The sequence below is a fragment of the Prenolepis imparis genome, unplaced genomic scaffold, assembly GCF_030444845.1.
Source record: "Prenolepis imparis isolate NDT839.2.m4 unplaced genomic scaffold, iyPreImpa1.0 SCAF_5, whole genome shotgun sequence".
In the NCBI taxonomy this organism is placed as follows: Eukaryota; Metazoa; Arthropoda; class Insecta; order Hymenoptera; family Formicidae; genus Prenolepis; species Prenolepis imparis.
In genome coordinates, this window is record NW_028141163.1 from 4377558 (window position 1) to 4397328 (window position 19771).

At 36.1% G+C, this 19771-nt stretch overlaps 1 protein-coding gene across 2 annotated transcripts; it reads left to right on the plus strand.

The window, feature by feature from the left end:
- Nucleotides 1-1445: 1445 nt before the first annotated feature.
- Exn (Ephexin) lies at nucleotides 1446-19694 on the plus strand. Of its 2 annotated transcripts, none has more exons than XM_083039175.1 (15): nucleotides 1446-2104; nucleotides 3741-4096; nucleotides 5618-6707; nucleotides 7401-7747; nucleotides 8503-9029; nucleotides 9828-9982; nucleotides 15535-16053; nucleotides 16674-16774; nucleotides 17144-17252; nucleotides 17364-17715; nucleotides 17897-18010; nucleotides 18155-18316; nucleotides 18413-18607; nucleotides 18800-19116; nucleotides 19187-19694. In XM_083039175.1, the coding sequence occupies exons 2-15, from the start codon at nucleotides 3863-3865 to the stop codon at nucleotides 19402-19404; spliced, it is 4440 nt and encodes a 1479-aa protein (XP_082895301.1). In that variant the 5' UTR covers nucleotides 1446-2104; nucleotides 3741-3862; the 3' UTR covers nucleotides 19405-19694. The 2 variants fall into 2 exon arrangements, with proteins under 2 accessions (XP_082895301.1, XP_082895302.1); XM_083039176.1 differs by having other exon boundaries at nucleotides 3852-4096.
- The last annotated feature ends 77 nt before the right edge of the window (nucleotides 19695-19771 follow it).

Consider the following 19771-nt stretch of genomic DNA (forward strand, 5'->3'; position numbering starts at 1 on the left):
GAATTTATAATTGATTTCAAAATTTATAATATTTAAACTACAATGTTGCGGTAAGCATATAATACACAAAGGAATTATCACATGTTGTGTACATGAGAGAAATGAAGTTTGATTATGAAAACTCGCAGAGAAAACAAAACGGAGAAATCGATGGAGAAAGAATGCGGAATTACTGCTAAACTGCTTTCAAAGATGTTGCATACGCTGTTATAACTATATAATTATTTTATTCCTTTATTAAAGAATGGTACGATGCTATAAAACCAACACGCATAAATTTGAAATAAATATTAAAATATAAAGAAGGAGAATGTTTTTAAAAAATGATAAAGAAAAAATCTATATATATAAATATTCTCAAAGATATAATTGCACAAATATACGTAATAATACATACATATATACATACGTATATATTTTTTAAATATTGATTAATTATCATCTATTTGTAAAATTTAATTCATAATTAGATTTATTTGCGAATATGTGTATAATATGTAATTGATTGAATATTCCTAATTTAATATACATATTTATTAAATATACACATAATCAGATATATATTCAATAAATATATATAAATATTTAAAAGATTATATATTTTATGCTACATTATATGTATATTAATGTAATTAACTTATGCAAACGATTGAATAATACATGGTTTATATTAAATTATATATATATATTGACATATAATATACAAAGTCAATAAAAGTAAAAAATTTTAGTCAAACTTTATAAATTTGTTAACAGCAATGAGAGATTTGATTGATATTTCTGTCGGAAATTAATATTAATTGATACTAACAAAAATATATAGTGCATATAGGTGGTGCTCGGATTAAAGTGCTCATTGTCAGTTTTAAAACAGATAAAATTCGATTTATCTTATCGAGTGAAGTGCAGCTGTTAGCATTTTTTCTAATAGTAAAGTGCTACTTGGAAAACACTGAAAAATACATATATATAAATGCATTTATATATGTGGATATGTGTATTGAATAAACGATAAAGTACAAAAATGCTAATCAATCGCTATCAATAAAAACAGCGCGAGTAACTTTTACAAACACTCTCGCATTCTCTGACATGTCAATAATTTACAAAAGACGCACTCGTCCATGGACGATTGTTACTTGATACAGGAAGTATTAATCGAAGAAAAACAAGAGAAATTGCGAAACAAATTACAGCATTTTGAAGCATAAATGTAGTTATATAATTTTCTATCATTTTAATATATTCCCCTGATATCACACTCTATAATATGAAATTATTATATGTGATCATAATAATACTATTTTATGAAAATCTTACAATACATATTTCAAAGAAATATAATGCCAAGAATCTTAATATTATTAATTCTTCATTTCTAATCACTATTACCATTTTCAGATTACGCTTATTTCTATCAAAAAAGTTAAACTTGAAAATAGCAACATAATTAATAAATCTGTAGATAAATTTGTTAAAAAAAATGGAAAAAGCAATAGCGAAAATCCGTGGATCCATAATTCGCGCGCTACGGCACTGACATGGGCGAATTTCGCCGAGAGTTGCCGAGAGTCGCCGAGCGGTACCGAGGATCTTCGGAGTCGACTACGCGAGTCTGCGTGCGCGAATGCGCAGTGAAGTGCTCCGAAAATCCGGCGCGAGCTTGGTTGGCCGCGTGATTTGTTGCCGTTCGCGCGCGCTCGATGACTCGATCATCGGCGATCGATCATTAACGTACGTAACGGCGTCAGTCGTCAGTGCGCTTCGCGCCGCATGATTGTGCGTTTCGTCGCGTTCGTCGTACTCGCTCATCGCCAACGCACGTGCGATGCACGATATAGGAGTGCGCGATATACGCGTTTATGAACGGTATATGTGATCTCGCCAAAGAGCATCAACGAGAAGTCTGCAGCGCAAGATCGAGCGAGTCGATCTTTTCGCAAAGAAGATAGAAGTTTCGCGCGACGTAACGTGACTAAAGTTGAAAAACTTAGGGCAAGGCCATAATCTATCTTCGCTGAATAACAGTTTCGTGCGAAACGTGTTATGTTCCGTCGACGAGCTCGTCTTCACGACTACAATATCAATGCCTCGTGACTTTAAGGTAGAATATCGAGTATAGTATTTCTACATCTATATTTCTATACATAACGAGTACAGTCATTTCTATTGTATATCTATATTTCTACATATTTCTACTTGATTACGTGAGAAAACGTAACAATTATAGTTTGATTTTGAAAAATTAAGTAAAAAATAATTTATAAGTTTAACGGATATGAATTTATATTAATCTTTGACATTAATTTCATATTTAAAAATTGTCAATAGTTCATCCATCGTAGCTGTTAATACTTTGTACATATTTATTTGTCATATGCGCTACACATACAATCTGTAATTATTATAATATTATTGAATCGTGCTCAAAAAATTTAATAATTACCAGAAAATTTTAAAAAGAATTATTATTATTATTATTTGATTAAAATCTTATTGCATGATTACAATTACGTAATGTATTTAATTAATCTACTGAATCGATATAAAAATAGAAATTGATTTCATAACTAAAGAAGCTAGAATTAAAATAAATTTAACAACTCTAAAGTAAACTATGATAACAATATATAATGTGTTTAATTGTTTAAAAATTATTTATTTATTTGATTCTCGGAGAAATTGTAATCAAAAAAGTAGAAATTAATTTATTACAGGAGATTTAAATTTATTAATTAAAAAATTGGTGGATTTTTATCTATAATCAAGTGATTAATCTAATAATAATCAAAGTAAAAATATATCAAAGTAAAGTAATTATATTAGATCGCAAAAAAAAAAAAAAAAAAAAAAAAAACAGACTAATAAGTACGATTTTTATTTCTTATTGTCTTGTTTTAAAGCAGCAACGGAAGCTGCGATAGGCTTATCTGTCGATTGTCTGTCCCTCTGATTCATAATATAATATAATTTCGTATCTCATGAAAACAAACAATTACGTAAATTACATGACACTGTAGATTTAATATATTCGATATATGTTTTAATGAAAAATGAACATAATAATGTTTTGATGAAAAATTATATTATGTAGTATAGAAAATACATATTTATCGTATAATTAAATAATAATTCATGTAAAAATGTTGCACAATAAACAACTGCTATAATGCTGCCAATAGTAGCATCGCAATCAACAATCATATGCATGCGTGGTATTCATAATAAGGACACACATTAAAACCCCTTATCGGCGGTTTCGCTTTTGTTATTGTGGCTCTCTTTATATCCTCTTTATATCGGATTGTGATTAGCGCAACGATGAACTTTTTTTTAACATTTTTAAGCTTGTTGAGCTGTAATCCGAAGACACACATGCATAATAATACACATCGCAAGTGGTTGATACTTATTAAAAATATAGTAGCCTAAAGTCTATATTCAATTTAGACACATCTAGTCGAGCAATAACATAAAGCATTAGGTATATAAAAAATGAGAAAAAAGTATTGTAGGAAATATAAAATTTAATATAAAAAATAGGGAAAAATATCGTAGAAGATATACAATTTTTAATAAAGTTAAAGTTAAAATTTGTACAAAAATTTCTTTTTATTGAAATTATGAATATAGAAAAAATTGTGTATAATATAACATTAAGGATGTTATGTAGAATATAAAAACATTGTGGAAAATAGCGCAGTGTGTAATCGTGAATTTTTATTCAATTTTTCTTCAAGATGACAGATTTTAAACACAAAGCAATAAATATAAGAACATAGAATAGTAATATGTGAAATAATCGTGCGGAATTTGAGAGTGAATCATACATGATTGAACCGTAAAAAAAGAACCCTTCGAGATGAGCCCTTCGCCTACGGCCAATCGGAGTTTCCTGCACGGGAGCGGTAAGGCTGCCCTCATCTCCGACAAAGTCGTTTACGCCACACTCGACAGCTTGGCTCTGAAGCGAACGAGATTGCCTCTACAATTGCTTCCCGTGGACAGCGATAATGTCGCGGACAAGACGGAAAAATCAGACAAAGAGAAACGACTCGTCAATGGAAAGACTTCGCCCAAACGTCCAACTTATAAGGTACGCACACGTGTCAATATAAATATCATACGTTCACCTTTGTTGCGCGAGACTGCGAATGAATGCAGATCTCAGTCAAAGAAAGTCCAATAATCTGATGTGTATTCTAAAAACATTTGAAACTTGTGGGACACTTTAATGCCAATTCACACAATTAATCAATGTCAATATTCGCAATATTTAATACAAATATTACATGAAATCTAATACAAATATCTTTCGTTTTAAGAAATAATTTTAGCTTAAACGATTCTTTACAACCAAGTTCGTGAAAATTTTTAGGGATATAAAAAATGTTAAACAAGAATTATTTATTGTTTGTACGATTTATATACTATACGATAGAATTATTCGAATAAAAGGAGAGTTTGTTAAAATTCTTGAAGATCTAAGGCAGACTCCAGTTATTCTTGTATATAAACCCGGATGTGTATTTAAAAACTAGAGTTTATGTGGTTGCCTTATGAGAGACGAGACCGAATAAGATGTTGTCTCTTTACGTGCGTAAGTCAGGAGATCCGCACATGCGGATACGCGAGCAAAAGGATGCTAATAGTCGGAGGAGTGGCTCGTTAGTATCTTTTGATGCTAGCTTACCACATTGGATAAGAATCGCGAAGACTCAATGGGAGCACCATTTGATGTTTACCGTATGTATCATCGCGATACCGTTACGTCAAGAAACGCACAGATCGCCGAAAACTTAATGAGCAAAACTTTTCCGAAGCGATATCGTGCACTTTTTATTACTTTGATACTTGTTTTACTGCGGGACAACTGCGATTTCCTTCGTATCACCGACATTCCATCGGACGAGGAATGCGAGTAGTAACGGGGAGCAAAAACGATCGACTTATAGGCGATAAATATGTTGGTTTCCGTAAGACAGCGAAATTCTACCTTTAGTCACGATCCCGGTGATCGTGTCTTATAAAAATATTTCATTATTTAGGAACATTATTTTTCAAATTCTTTACAATGAGAATTCTATGTCTATAGATCCTTTAATTATGTTTCTCAATTCCATTTTCCCAGATATGTTTCTATGGGAAAAAGTTTTGCTGTCTTTTATCAAACCATCAAAATCTAATCAAAATTATGTATGTTTCTTTGTGATAGAATAACAGTGGTTTTTTAATACATTAATTAGTGAAAAAGAATTTGCATCATGAGGATAAATTTTCAACGTTTTATGATTTCTAAATCTCTCCACAATACAAACGATATTCCCATGTAATTTACGCGAATCTTCACACTCACAGTGTAATTGGCTATTGTCAAAAGAGCCCATCAGAAAGCTATTTCTTTTTTTTTTTAGAGGAGAGAGACAGCATTGTATCATATTTAAAAATATACATTCTATATATTTGAAATATACTCATATAGTAGCGTTATTGTGAAATAAAAGGATGATGCGACAGACTGTTGCAAGAATTCTCTACTCGTAAAAAACTTTCTCTCTTATAACATCTGCGGTGACCGATTCAATTAGTCATTTAATTACGCCCGTTTCGTCGTTAGGTGAAATCCGGGGCGAGTCATCAGTGGAAAAGTTACTCCAAGTGCCAGGCCTTCTCTTTGACGAAGTCGAAGAACCAGTCGGATTCCGCGACCAAATGCAATTTCGAGAATATCCCGAAAGAGGAAATCGAGACACAAATCAATGCGACAGAAGAAAAGACTATAGAAAGTTTATCTTCTACAAGTCCAGATACAAAAGAGGAAACTTGCACTCGAAGCGATAATAACGATGATTTAAAACATCCTCAGATAGAACAGAAAGATCCTCGCGTGTACATCGAGATTACTGAAAATCAACAGAAAAAAGAAAAATGCTGCATCGAAAGAAAGGATTCCAATTCGTCCAGCGATTACGAAAAGATGGATATAGTAGACTGTAAAGCGTCTACATTTGATGGGACGTCTAAAATCGATCTTCCAAATACGACAATTCTAGAGCCCTTAACATATATTTATAAAATCCAGAAAAATATTCCAATCGCTTCCAAGATAGCCGTAAAGTCGCGGTCCGTCAATGATCTTGCGGTGACGAGCGAGACCACGTACGAAAACCCTCTGGAATATTTGAAGCAGGACGCAGAGTCAATCACGAGCGACGAGGACGATGACGCGTCGTCGCGATACAAGAAAAAGAAGAGACGGTTCACCAGAAACGTGCTGCACTATGTGCCGCGACACTTGGTAAAGCAGCCGACGAAAAAGAAGAAGTCGAAGAAGAAGTACACTCTGAGCAATTCGCTGAGTTCGCTGCAAATAACGCCCTTCTCGAAGACTCAGGATACCTGCGCCAGGACCAGGAGCCTGTCGAGGGAGGAGCTGAAGGGCGTGATCATCTCGTCGCCCACGAACTTCATTCACGTGGCATCGGCCACAAATCCCAGCCTGGTTCGCGACATTGTCGGATCCGGCTGCTTGGAGCAGGTTGTGATTACTCATCAGCAAATATGCGCGACTTTGCCTCTACTCGTTGGAAAGGACGAGCGACGTAAGTCGGTGAACGCTGAGCGGTCCAAGGTTGCCGCAGGAATTTCTCCCGATATGATTTCCAAGCAATCTAAAGAAGACCAATCGGCTGTCGAAAGTGTCACAGGTACGAGACGTAATCAGATTTCTTTGTCGAGTTCGATAATGGTGAAAGAATTTATGCAAATGTTATGTCTTGCACAAGTGCGGCCTGATTTGCGCGATTTGCGCACCTTTGAATACCTGTATATATAATGTCGAGTTGGGTAATTGAAAGCATTGAATAAATGAGAAACTTAATGATAAAATTAATAGTTTTTAAAAATATTTTTTAAATTATTGCAACATTGTAGAATAATTAAAATTAATAATCGTTAATGTTATTTTATAATTTATTTATTGCATTGTCTAGTTTTTATTCAAAAATTTCACTATTGCCACTTTTAAATTTAAATATCAATTGGTAATAATTGTGTGTGTATCACAAAATATATCAATTTGTAAAAAAGAAAAATAAGAAAGAACTTTGATGTATACAACAATTATTTTCTTATAATTAATAGTCATAATTTTTATTTTAAAAAAATAACTATTTTAGCCGCATCTTTTATTAAGGTTGAATAATATCGATTAAATTACTTCATATTTTTTATCTTGAAAAATGATTAAATTCATATGTAGCATGTTTTTTTTCAAACATATAGATATAAATGGTACGAGCAGGTACTATCTTTCTGTTCACACAAAGTGGCATTTCCGGAGGCATCTAGCGATATCTTTTCTCTTATAAATAAAGTCTTAACGATGGATTCCCTTGCAGATAAGAGCGATCGAGTCAACTACGTCGAGATAAAGAGCGACTTCTCGAGGGACTCGCAGGCGGCGAAAGTTTTGGCGTCCGGCCAGGAGGTGGTGAAAACCGCGATTGAAAATCAGGCCGATTCGCCCGAGGAAGGCGAAATGTACGAGCCGGTCTGGGAGGCTTCTCCTCGGGCGCCGCCGCAGGCCAACTGCAGCTTTCTGTGGAGCAATCATCGGGCCAAGACTTTTCCGGAAGTTAAGCGCGACGCGCCCGTTCCTGCGTGCCATGCCACGAAGGAAAACGACGAGGGCGTCGACAGCGAGGGATACGACGATGTCGGGCCGTCTAACTTCGTCGCTCAAGCGGTACGAATTATCGTATGTACAACGATTCCGTTATCCGTGAACTCTCGATGGAGCGGAATCTTCGCGCTAATGTAATCTGTGCAAATAGCGATGTGTACGATGACTATGATAGCTATATGATAGCTTCAATTTAGGACGAGCCGACGAATTACATCGAAAAATAAATAGAAAGAAATATTTGTTTTGTCATTAGACGTAGAGTATACTAATGGAAATTTTATGTGTACACGTAAAATTAATATAGTCAACGAAAGTTGAAATCCAGCAAATGCGTATATAAATAAATATAAAAGTCGGTTTAAAAGGTTCAAAACTTTTTTTCGAAGAAGACACGATATTTAAACATATATAATTGTCTAATTCTCGTTATTCATTTCCAAGCAAAAAAAATATTTGCGAAAATCGATGCGCGAATTTAAGTAATCGCGCGTTTCTGATCGCTAAATATGCAATTTCGTGCACGAAATTGGCAGCCGTCAGCAAAAGTGAAACGGAATGTCGAATAATCGATTCTCGCGCTGCGTGATACTAGCAAATTAGAGACGGAAATGCGGCATCACGAACGATGCGTAATTCGATTCGTTTCTCTTCGAATTTCGCTTCCAAGATCATAACTGCGCGCGTGTAATGTTTCGCAACAAAAATTAACGATGTCGATATATATACGTCGATACGGTGCGCGACAGGTACAACACAATCATTTTATTTGCTTCTTCAAATTACAAAAAAATGTAAGGCAGTAAATCTCTTATCAGGAGTCCGATTACGACGACGTGGGTCCACCGATGGCTCGTCTCGAAGTGGAAGAAATTAACGTCGCTGATGCTAAGGACTGCGACGAGATTTACGACGACGTGATGCCGCCTAGCTTCAAACCCGACGGTTTAAAAGTCGTCGACGAGAGCGATTATCTGATTCCGGAGGTCGGCGAGAGAGTAGCATCGAACAAGGAACTGCTCGTGGAATTGCGAGCGATGTTCAAGGATCGCGAAGCGAAGGCGCCGTCATCGACAACCGGAGACGATCGGTATTTCACGTCGAACAATGAATATTCCAGCGTGGACTGCGAGAGTCATCTGAGCGAAGAGGAGCGGGACGAGCTGGGTGTGTATGACGACGTCGGGCTGCCGCCGGGCGAGGAACGTGTCAATAGCCTTTACGCCGGCTCCGCACCCGGCTCTGTCTTAGGATTGACCTCGATGAACGGCAAGGAATCCGAGTGGGAGGACCTGGAAGAAGTCTCGAGCGCCTTGCGGTGCCCTTGTCAGACCAATAATCCATGGTAAGCATGGAAATGAGAAGAATAATAATTGGGAAATTTGCGAATTTTAAAAATAGAAAGACATGCACGATATTTTACCTTTTTTCCTCAAAGATAAAAAATTAATATTCCTAAAAAAATGAACAAGAAAGGGTAAAATAAATATTATAATTGCGATATTCGATTTAAAAATTCGCTATTTCAGTAAAACAAGTGTAAAGTGTGGTATTAATATTTTTAATCTTGATGCGTTACATTGTAAATATGAAAAATAGAACATTTTGAAAACTTTTTATTTAACAAAGTAACGCGCAAGTATTGTCGGCGTGAATTGGAATTTGCTCGCGCGCGCGCAAAAGAGAGAGATAAGACTCTTGTTTCAAAACTACACATTTTTTTCCACGACTTCATTATAGCGATAACGGAGCGGAATCGAAAACAGCCGGGCTAATTGCTTTCGCTTCGGCCGAAGAATGATTAATCATTATTAGATCCGCGCGCGAGGTTAATATATACACTGCTGTAAAAGTGATTCGCACCACAAGTGTTTCGAAAACATATATACGGACGAGGGACCAACATCGTCGAGATATAACGCGACGCGATTAAAAGCGACGTCAGCTTATTAATATCGCGATCGTTATCGCTGCATTCCGCCTGAGGATGAACATGTTGTTAACATGTGCTTAATATACAATGCTATCATACCTTAGATAATTATAGCGCTGACGCGAAAGTGAGACAGATTGAGAAAATAAAAGAAATTTTATGTATGTCAATTGTATACAATTACAAGTCTGATAAATTGTGAAATTGCAGCGGGAAGGAGACCGAGGGGCAAAATGTATGGAGCAAGAAGAAACTCGCTCAGCGATGGTCGCGAAATGTCAGGAGGCAACGGTCCAGGAGATCTCGCAAAAGTATCAAAGCGATGACTGTCACGACGAGGACGACCATTAGTACTGCAGTTGACGGTGAGTACAAAGAGGATATTTTACTATTAGGTAACGCTCGCCATATGTTGCGTGTATGCAGGTAACGTAATGTCGCTAAGAATACACTCGGGTATCTCTCCTTGAAGGATTCCCGCTATAATCACTGCCATTTCACAAACATTGCGTGTACGTACACGCGTGTATATGCGTGACTTGCGTCGGTGTAGGATTTTCGTGTGAGACTGGTTTTCACGGAATCACAATATGCATTAATTTGATTACGCAGCGTAAACGAAAGCTAACAATATGACAAAAATGCATCGCGACATGTGACCCCCCATAATTTTACTTTATTTTTTCTACACTAAAAATACTATAATTAATAATTTTTGCATTAATGACATATCAAATTTTGCGTCGTGTTTTTTGATTTATTGGAATTTTAATTAAACTGCTATATGATTCCTCGATCATTATCTATTTATAATTTTTCTCGAGAACAGACTGTCTGCTGGCAGTCTGATGAATGACAAAAATAATCGCGCTACTGTGAGATGGGATATTAAAAATAGTCGTTACAATGTCGATATTTATAAGCATACACAGATTCGTCACGAAACTATCCGATGACTTTACAATGTCGAGTGACTGGGTTCCTCTAACTGTTTCGACAATTCGTATTTTCGACATCGCTCGATGATGTAGTCTGCATAAGCGACACGTTGCACGTGACAGGATTTGCACGAGCATTTTGCCATTTGGCAGCAACATGTATTTCTGAGGAAGAGAACGAAGCGTTATATCCGTAAACATTCAAATTAAAGATAGCTCGCTCTCTATTATCAAGATGATCGTGTTAAGATAACAAATTATACATGAGAATATATATTTGTGGATTCCTACCGTGAAATTATTAATACCTCGGAATCCTATTATTAAAATTCTTAATTATCGAGATCGTACTAATAAAATGTATAAAATGTCTGTATTGATAAATTAATGCGCTAGAGATTCGAAAGATGAAATAGAGCTTTAATTTTAAACTCCAAGTTCAAGATTCTACTGATACTCATCTGTTTGAAAGTAAAATAACATAATAATCTCGTTTTTTTCTTTAAGATTCTATCTTTATCGAGGATATACAAGCGGTATATTAGCGAATTGATGATTGTACATCGAACGTGAGAATTTCACTTTCCGTGAAACGCGTGTTCCGATAGATTAATACAGGTCCATAATTATACCCGAGAAAGTCTCGATGACGATACCGATTTTCCAATATCGCGAGACGTTGATCAGAGAGCCGGTTGTCACGTCTTCGGGATTTCCATTAACATCGTTCGGGAATTAATATGCCAGAACTGACTTTAACCCATATAATGACTATTACCTTAGCCGTTTATTTCAACGGTATACGTGCAATATTTCAACAGTGTCACGGCCGATTCTGCGGTTTTGCTTACGAAGTAAGCAAGCTGCAGTAATCCGCGATCGTGCTTGTTCACAACGTTGTTCACCGAAGGACAGTGGGCGGGTGTAATTGACTTGACGTGTATAGCACATCACGTATCGCCTTTATAATATAATTGAAAGACAAGGCCGCCCGAGGTCGAGGTGCCGCGACAAAGCACCTACTCTCCATTAATTCCGAGTTCCGCTGCACATCGCGACGTGATCGGAATGTCTATGCAATCCAAAGACGCGAGAGGACAATGATTTTGCAATTATGAAGTTGCAATTATCCTACGAAAAAGTTAATAATAAATTGGAAACTATCGTGGAAAGAATTCTTAAAAATTAGGGATTGCATATATAGTATTATAATTGATAATTATTTCAAAATTTTTTCCTATCTATATTTGTGTTTCCATTATCATTAAAAATGAAACTTTCAAAAGATTAAGATATGAAGAGAATTCTTTGTTATTTCGAAACTTGAGAATTATAAAACAATTAAATTACTTATCAATTCTTTTTAAGAATCAAATAGAATTATTCTTAGAGATTTTTCTAAGAAAAAATAATATTATCAATTCATCACAATATTTTTTAATTTTATTGCAATATCTATGAATTACTTGTAACATAGTTTTATTTATTCACAAATATCGAAAGAATCAGCATTCCATCGACGTATTATATAATTTATCGGACAAGAGAGTCGATTTAATTGAATCCTTGAAATGAATAAAAATGCAAACGACAACGACTTCAATTTCGCGACTTGTACGACGCATTGTACCGTGCTATCAGTAAGGATGATCACATAATATCCCCAGGTAAAAGTTACTTGTTCGTCACACATGCGTTTTCCTGCCAGACGGATCACGTAATTCGCGCACGTATGCTTTTTTTCTTTTTCGTCCGCACATGGGTCCACCATTCGATAGACAAGAATGTCGCAAGCCAGTCCATTGTAATGCTAAGATATGCAAAATACGCAGTTATATATTCTGTTAGCGAGAGAAAAACGCAAGATGTGCGAAGCACCGTTGTGTGAAAAATACGCGGGAATTGGAAAATGGCTTTAAACAAGATACAAGATACGATTGGTATGATGGAGCTATAATAGAAATCTGCTATCAAGTCGAAATTCTGACAGATGAAGGCGTAATATCGAAACTGACGATATAACTATAATAATAAATAAATTTTACAAGTATTACTACGGTTCGTACTTGAAATGTCCGTAGCAAAAAATTGAAAACGCTTTCTGTATCGAATGTTCTTCTATATGGAAAAGCGTTTTGCACGGTCATTCGCCTCGAATATGTATTAACAATCGACTTGAACGTAAGCTCGCTACACGCTCGATGCACACGATAATGAAAATCTTTCAGTTTATGCCTTTAATACTGTTTTGTTCAATCATTAACTATAATCTAGAATGAAAGGAAATATTTAATACATTTGCTTTTTAGCTGCGATGTTCTTATTTCACATGATCAGATAAAGAAAATTTTTATAATTACACTCTTACACTATTTACAAACTGTAGCTTGTGCAAAAAAATATAATTTTTTACAGACAAGAAAATAATCTGTGATGTTTTCTCCACGAAGTGGAGAAGGATATAATAGTTGAGACACTATAAACTTATTTCACAAACAATACGTAGTATTCAAAGTATGGATGTTTTTTACAATTATCTTCACTTTCATCTTACGATTAATATTTAAATTAATAAGTGTAAAGTAAATTTTTCTAAAAATATTTTGATAACAGTAGTTGAATTATAGATAATTGGAGATCTAAGAAAAGTGTCATATTCTTAAAAAATATTTCTAAAAATGTTTTCCTAGATGAGAGAAGGATTCGATTCAAATATGACAATTGAATTGTAAAAACAAAAAGGTTCTGTTTACAAGATATCTACAACACTAAAAATATATAAAAAAAGAACATTTTTTCTGAATAATAAACATCTAGCAGCATTATATCTTGGCTAGAAACTTTTATTTTTAATAATCGAGACTTTCATCTGTAAAGTCTCTGGGTGACAATCAATGCATATCCGTTAATATAATATTGCCTGCAACGCTTGATAGAGAATACCGTAATTTAAACGATTTAAATACCGTGTGTAACAATAAAATAAAAAAAGCTTCTAGCAATTTTCTAGCATTTCCTAACAAGAGTGACATTTTTGTTTTAAATTCGAGAGATTGGAATTGTCGACACGTGCTCCGGTCTTTACGCCTTCATCGTGTGGAAGCCACCTTTAAGGAGATTGTGTGAGGATCCCTTAAGAAACGAACGCGCGAGGTGAAAGCGCCAATTGCGCGCTCTCATTGCCAGTCACGGCCGAACCGCGAGTTGTATCGGTGTGCTTTTCTCTGCTGCGAGATATCTCTCTGTTCTCGCTATTAGATCGCTCGTCTCCGAGAGGACGATTTCCCGCGTGTTTTTCCTCAACGCGTACGCCGAGAGTGTCTCACGACGCGTCTCGCAGCTTCGAGTGCGCATCGACGAGATGCGGCAATGAGAGAGACGCTGAAGACCCAAAGACCCAATACCCAAGGTAAGAAGATGAAGAGGTCACGCTTGCCCGCTTGCCCGCTTGCGCGCGCGCCGGACGTCAAATTTCTGATGGGGAGCTGGTCTGGAGAACAATGGTCGATCGCGGAACCTCCCTCGCGAACATCCTTCGATCACCGATCGTCGATTTTGCAAATTAACCAATCGCACGTTCGTTCACTTCTATGCTGATCTTGCGAGATTATTCCCGGATTTGAATAATATTATCGTATCATTAACTCGATAATTTCGTTGCAATTACATTTAATGAAGATTGATATGTGCATTTTTTGATCTCATCCTGCTATTTTCCGATCTTTAATTTTTTTTAAAAAGATCCGGGTATATATATGGTTTCTTTTTAATTCACGCCAAGGTTCGCGTGACCTTTTTGCCATATTGATAATTAACAGCAAGTTACGTCGATCTAGGAAGCGTTTCGAGAGAGTAATCAGAGTTTCTACTTTCTTCGGTCATGAGAGTCGAAAAGAATCCGGTAAAAATGCACTCTCGTAACATACTTCTCCTTTTCCTCTCGGAGAGGCTGCCTTGAAAAGTCACAATCGTCGTCATTCATGACGCGAGAATCTCAATTTATCTATGATCTTCGAACGCGTTTGAACAATACTTTGTGCGGCTGCGAGAGAGCTGCGTTTGATGACAATTATATAAAACGTCGCGAGACAATTATATAAAAACCGTCGGTTTCGCGCTGACATTTACGCGCTGACGTGACGCGCGAAACGGAAGTCGTCGCCGAAATGGAAATGATGGAAATTTCGACGAGGGGAGAGAGAGAAGGAGAGAATCGCGTCGAGATTTCACCATCCACGGCCATATTTGAGACTCACCTCGTTTACATTTGTCCCTCCCCATTCTCCTCTCGGTCCAGCGCGCGCGTGGGCTTGTGTGCATGGTCCGGGAACCATCTGACCCTGAACCGGATGATTTCAAGTGGCCGTCAGTCTGGGCGGCGGCACGATACTTCTCATCGGCGAGCCGGACGAGATCGCCGGAGGATGGAGATCGGCGAACCGGAACGACGATCTCCAGTCGCAGCGGACCCAGGGCCTGGTGCAGCTGCGCGTCGTCAATCTCGACGAAGACGTGGACGTCCAGGAAACGTCGTGTTACGTGCACGAAGGTCCGCACGTGTAGTATTTTAGCGCCTGGAAATATGCTACGCGAACGCATTGAGAAAAATTAAATGGAAAAAATCACTTATTACGGAATTGTTTAATTGATTTATCATCGATGTGTATCCAAAAAAATTAGGGGATTCAAATACTCTGTATAATATTCCCTTTATCCTCGTGAATGTATCATTTTAAATCCAAGATGTATATTTATATATATATAAATACGAACAAATTTATACATCTCGATGGATGTAGAACGATGCTACAATTGTAAAATATATATTGCGAAGATTGTTCCTATTCAATTATGTACAAATAAGTTTCTCGATTCAAATTAAAAAAAAAATTACAGATGTAATTCACAATCAATTATCTTCGCATGGCAGTTTCATAATTTATCCACATTTCTCTAATCTTGTATTTTCTATTTATCAGACAGCGTTTCCGACGATAGCACGTACGAGAGTCTGTATTCCTGCCAGCCGGATGACTTCAGCAGCGATTCGGAAACGGAAACTCGACATAACGTGCCGAACGATTGCGTGATCAACACTTATCTGCAATGTCCTACGAGACCGACCCCGCCGCCTCCAAGAGAGGCAAGTCTAACGCAGAGCCTGGGTAGGCGAATAAAGATGCTGCGCAGGACCTGGAGCATCACGAAGGGCAGCCTCGGCAAGATCAGACGACGAACATCCGTGGACGAGTCCGGCTTCGACGACAAGGAATCCGGCAACGAGCATCACGATACCGGAAGATACTTCAACTTCCGATTGAGGCATTTCCGAAAGAGCATCGCCAGCCCGCCGACCTTCTACCTAGACGAGAATGATAAAAATGACAACGTTGCTCGCAATAACAACAACGGCACTCCGGTCAAGGAGACTATTTACACTAACAGTCAATATATGGGAAGCGGCAGCGATGATTCCTCAAAGACTCCGGGCGACGTTGGTAAGAATCGTTTTTTATCTAAGTCATTTATTTTTTTTTCTCGTCCTAATTTTTGTGTCAGAATGCAATGATGATATTGAAATCTGAAAAATAAATAAAAATAAAATGTTATAATAAATGCTATAATAAATAAAATAAATAATGAAATCTCTCGAAAGTTAAAATACATGATCATGCATTAGTCGGAATAGATTCTAGCAATAGTAATAATAAAAAAATAATTTTAAAAAACGCACATTTTTTAATATTTTTAAATAATAGCAAATGTGTGAATGTGTTATTGCGAGGGAAAACGAGAGTTTGACGAGTGTATCTGCGAGAGCGACCCAATTTTTCCAAGCAAAAGCTAAATTCAGAAGTTCTCATGGGCTAAAATATATATCAAGTTTTTACCGTAGTTTTCAGAATATTCCCATGCGCTTAAGAATGTTATTCATACATCGACGCATAATAAGAAACGTACACACTTTCACAGGACTAATGATACTTCCTCTTAATTAACGTACGCGCCGGAATTTATGATCCACGCATGTTCGTTAATGCCTAATTGTCGCTTTCGTTTGTCATTTTCGTGCATGGGAATCCGTCATTATACTGACAAAATATTATTACTGTTTCAGATCATTACAGTGTGCTCGCCGATCAGGAACCTCTCTACCAGTTTTATGCGGCCGCGGTGGCTCGTGTTGCTTTCGAATCGGATTCCGAGGGCTACGAAGAGGTAATGTTTTAAAATATTTGTGTTATATTTGAAATAAATAAGACAAGCATAAAGACATCTCTAGATAGATTATTTTTTTTTAATATTTCAAATTATATTTCTCTTAATTAAGTTTAAGAATTAAGTTTAAATAGAATGCAATTGTAAAAGAAAACGATACAATTTTTAAGTGGAAGATATGTGTATATATTTGATGTTATAATATATAATATTTTAATTTTTTTAATATAATATATATAAAATCTATTCTTAAATAGAACTGTTTTAAATTATATGACAAATATGTCACATTTTACGACTTATTTAAAGAATTACGAAGAAATTTTTAATTTATGCATTTTATTATTATATATAATTTTTCATCTTCAGATAGAAGACATGATATGGAAGACAGAACCAGTCGCGGCGAATCTTTCCAGATCAGGACAAAGAATGCTCTGGTGTCATACTCCACAAGTAATACACAGTGGTCTCTTGCGTAAGTTAGAACCATCTTATCTTAGAAATATTTTTCATATTGAATGAGATAAAATATGAACTAAGAAAAAAGTAAACAAATATTCATAAAAAATAATTTTTAAAAATTTAGAGAAATTAACAACGGAGGAAAAGAAGATTCAAGAAGCAAAATTCGAGATCTTGACCTCCGAAGCGTCGTACTTAAATTCCCTTCGAGTCCTAGAAAACGAGTTCCTCAGTAATCATACACTAATGAACGAGATCCTGACGCCGATCGAAAGGAAGAAATTATTCGGCGGGGTATCGAGTGTGTTGTCGACATCGCAAACGTTCCTAGCTGAACTGGAAGCTGTGTGGAGGGAAGATCCGCTGCTGTCGGGTTTATCGGAGGTCTTGCTGAAGCACGCCGAAAAGTGTGAGGCCACGTATGTGGCCTATTGTTCGAATCAAGTCAGCATAGACACGACTCTAAAAGAACTCAAGTAAGATGATTAACGTCATATATAATTACTCTTAATATTTTTATATTGTGAGAGAAATTTGTGTAATGTATAGCGTGTATAGATATTTATCAATTTATAGCTTTTACCAAGCTATATATATATTGATAAATATATATTGTTTACGATGTAATTATACAATATTATGTTCTTTCGATTGCAGAGCTCGGAAAGGCGTAAAATTCTTGGAGGCTGTCAAACGTATAGAAATGCATCCAGCGTGCCAAAATCTATCTCTGCATTCCTTCCTAATGCTACCAATGCAGCGTGTTACGAGGTATGTATCAATCGATACTTCAACTTAATTAAAAAATTCAAATTATTTTGTTAAACTTGATTATATAAGTTTGATGATTGTTTTATTCGTAAGAAATAATTAATATAAAATTATTTACATGACCTCTCAATAATTCTCTCGTAGATTGCCTCTATTAGCTGACGCTGTTGTTTCCAAATTATCGATCGGAAATTCGGACAGAACGACTTGGGAAAAAGTACTATCGACTTTGAGCAACGTCGTTGCCGAATGCAACGAAGGTGCTCGAGCTGCTGCTCAAGAAGCCGAGATGGAAGCTTTAGCGAGGTATATATAATATACTGCGTTAACTAATTAATTTTTATGTACAGTTTTTTTATACATATTGCGTAAACTAAATTACATGTATACACTTGATTGCAGAAAATTAGAATATTCGTCGAAAATTAAACCGATTATACTAAGGGGCAAGCAGTTAGTTAGAAGCGGATCGGTCGTGCAATTGTCGATGAAGACTGACACCGAATACAAGCTCACATTCGGAAAGAAGTTTAACAAGACACCGCTCTACCTTCTGTTACTCACAGATTATCTTCTAGTCACGAAATTGAAATCCAAGTAAGACAATGTCATTTAACACATAGTCGCATTAATTTATCAATTAAAGATTTAATTCTTGTAACAATATAATCGTTATATTTTTTAGAAAAAAAAAAACATTAAAAATAAACAATTTATATAAATATTGTTTCTTTCTTTTTATTAAATAAATCTCGAACACAAACAATTGTAACATAAAATGTTTCGCAGTGCTCACGACGAATGCTATACCGTCATAGACGCATGCAAAAGGAATCTTCTGGCCCTGGAATCAACTTCCGAAGAATCACCGTTCGCTGGACGGAACGCTATGATACTAACTCTTCTGGAGAACCATTCCGGCCGCCACGTGGAGTACGTCTTGACATGTGAAAATAACACCGAACGAGAACGATGGCTGGAGGCTGTCTCGCCGCCCAAACGTGGCTCAGTTGGCGAAACATTGTACGAATCCTGGGACTGTCCGCAAGTGATGGCCAAGTACCCGTATTCACCAAATCAACCAGACGAGTTGTCGTTGCAGTCAGGTAATAAAATAAACCAATAAAATATTTTATAATAAAAATAATCGTGATAAATTGAAGTAATGTTTTATAGGGGATGTGATAAATGTGTTGAGAAAAATGGCAGATGGTTGGTACCATGGTGAAAAATTATTGGATGGAGAACAAGGATGGTTTCCGGCGAACTATACGAAGGAAGTTGCATCAGAACACGTGCGTGCGCGGAACTTGAAACAACGACACCGTCTGTTGGCACTCAGTAGCAGCGTGATACAACAAAGAAGGGCGAGACAGAACCAGGGGATTCATTAACAAAATTAAACTGCGACGAGAGCGCGAGCCGCTCAGACATTGTGATATCGTCTATAAATTATTGACTACTACATATGTAATTTTCACGCTACGACAGTATTTTATAATTAAGAATTGTGTGCCAATATATTATTCCTCACCAAAGTATGAGGAATCATTTTTTAAAATCTTTTTTACCATAGTATATATTGAAACTATAGAAAGTTGAGACAAGAAATGATTGGTATTTTACATATATATATATATTGTACATAAAGGCGTAAAGAGAAAAAGAAAAGAATATTGTAACAAAAGTATATGCGTCTGTTTATTATTTTTATACAAATACAATATAAATATATAAATCTCATATATTCCTTAAATGTCT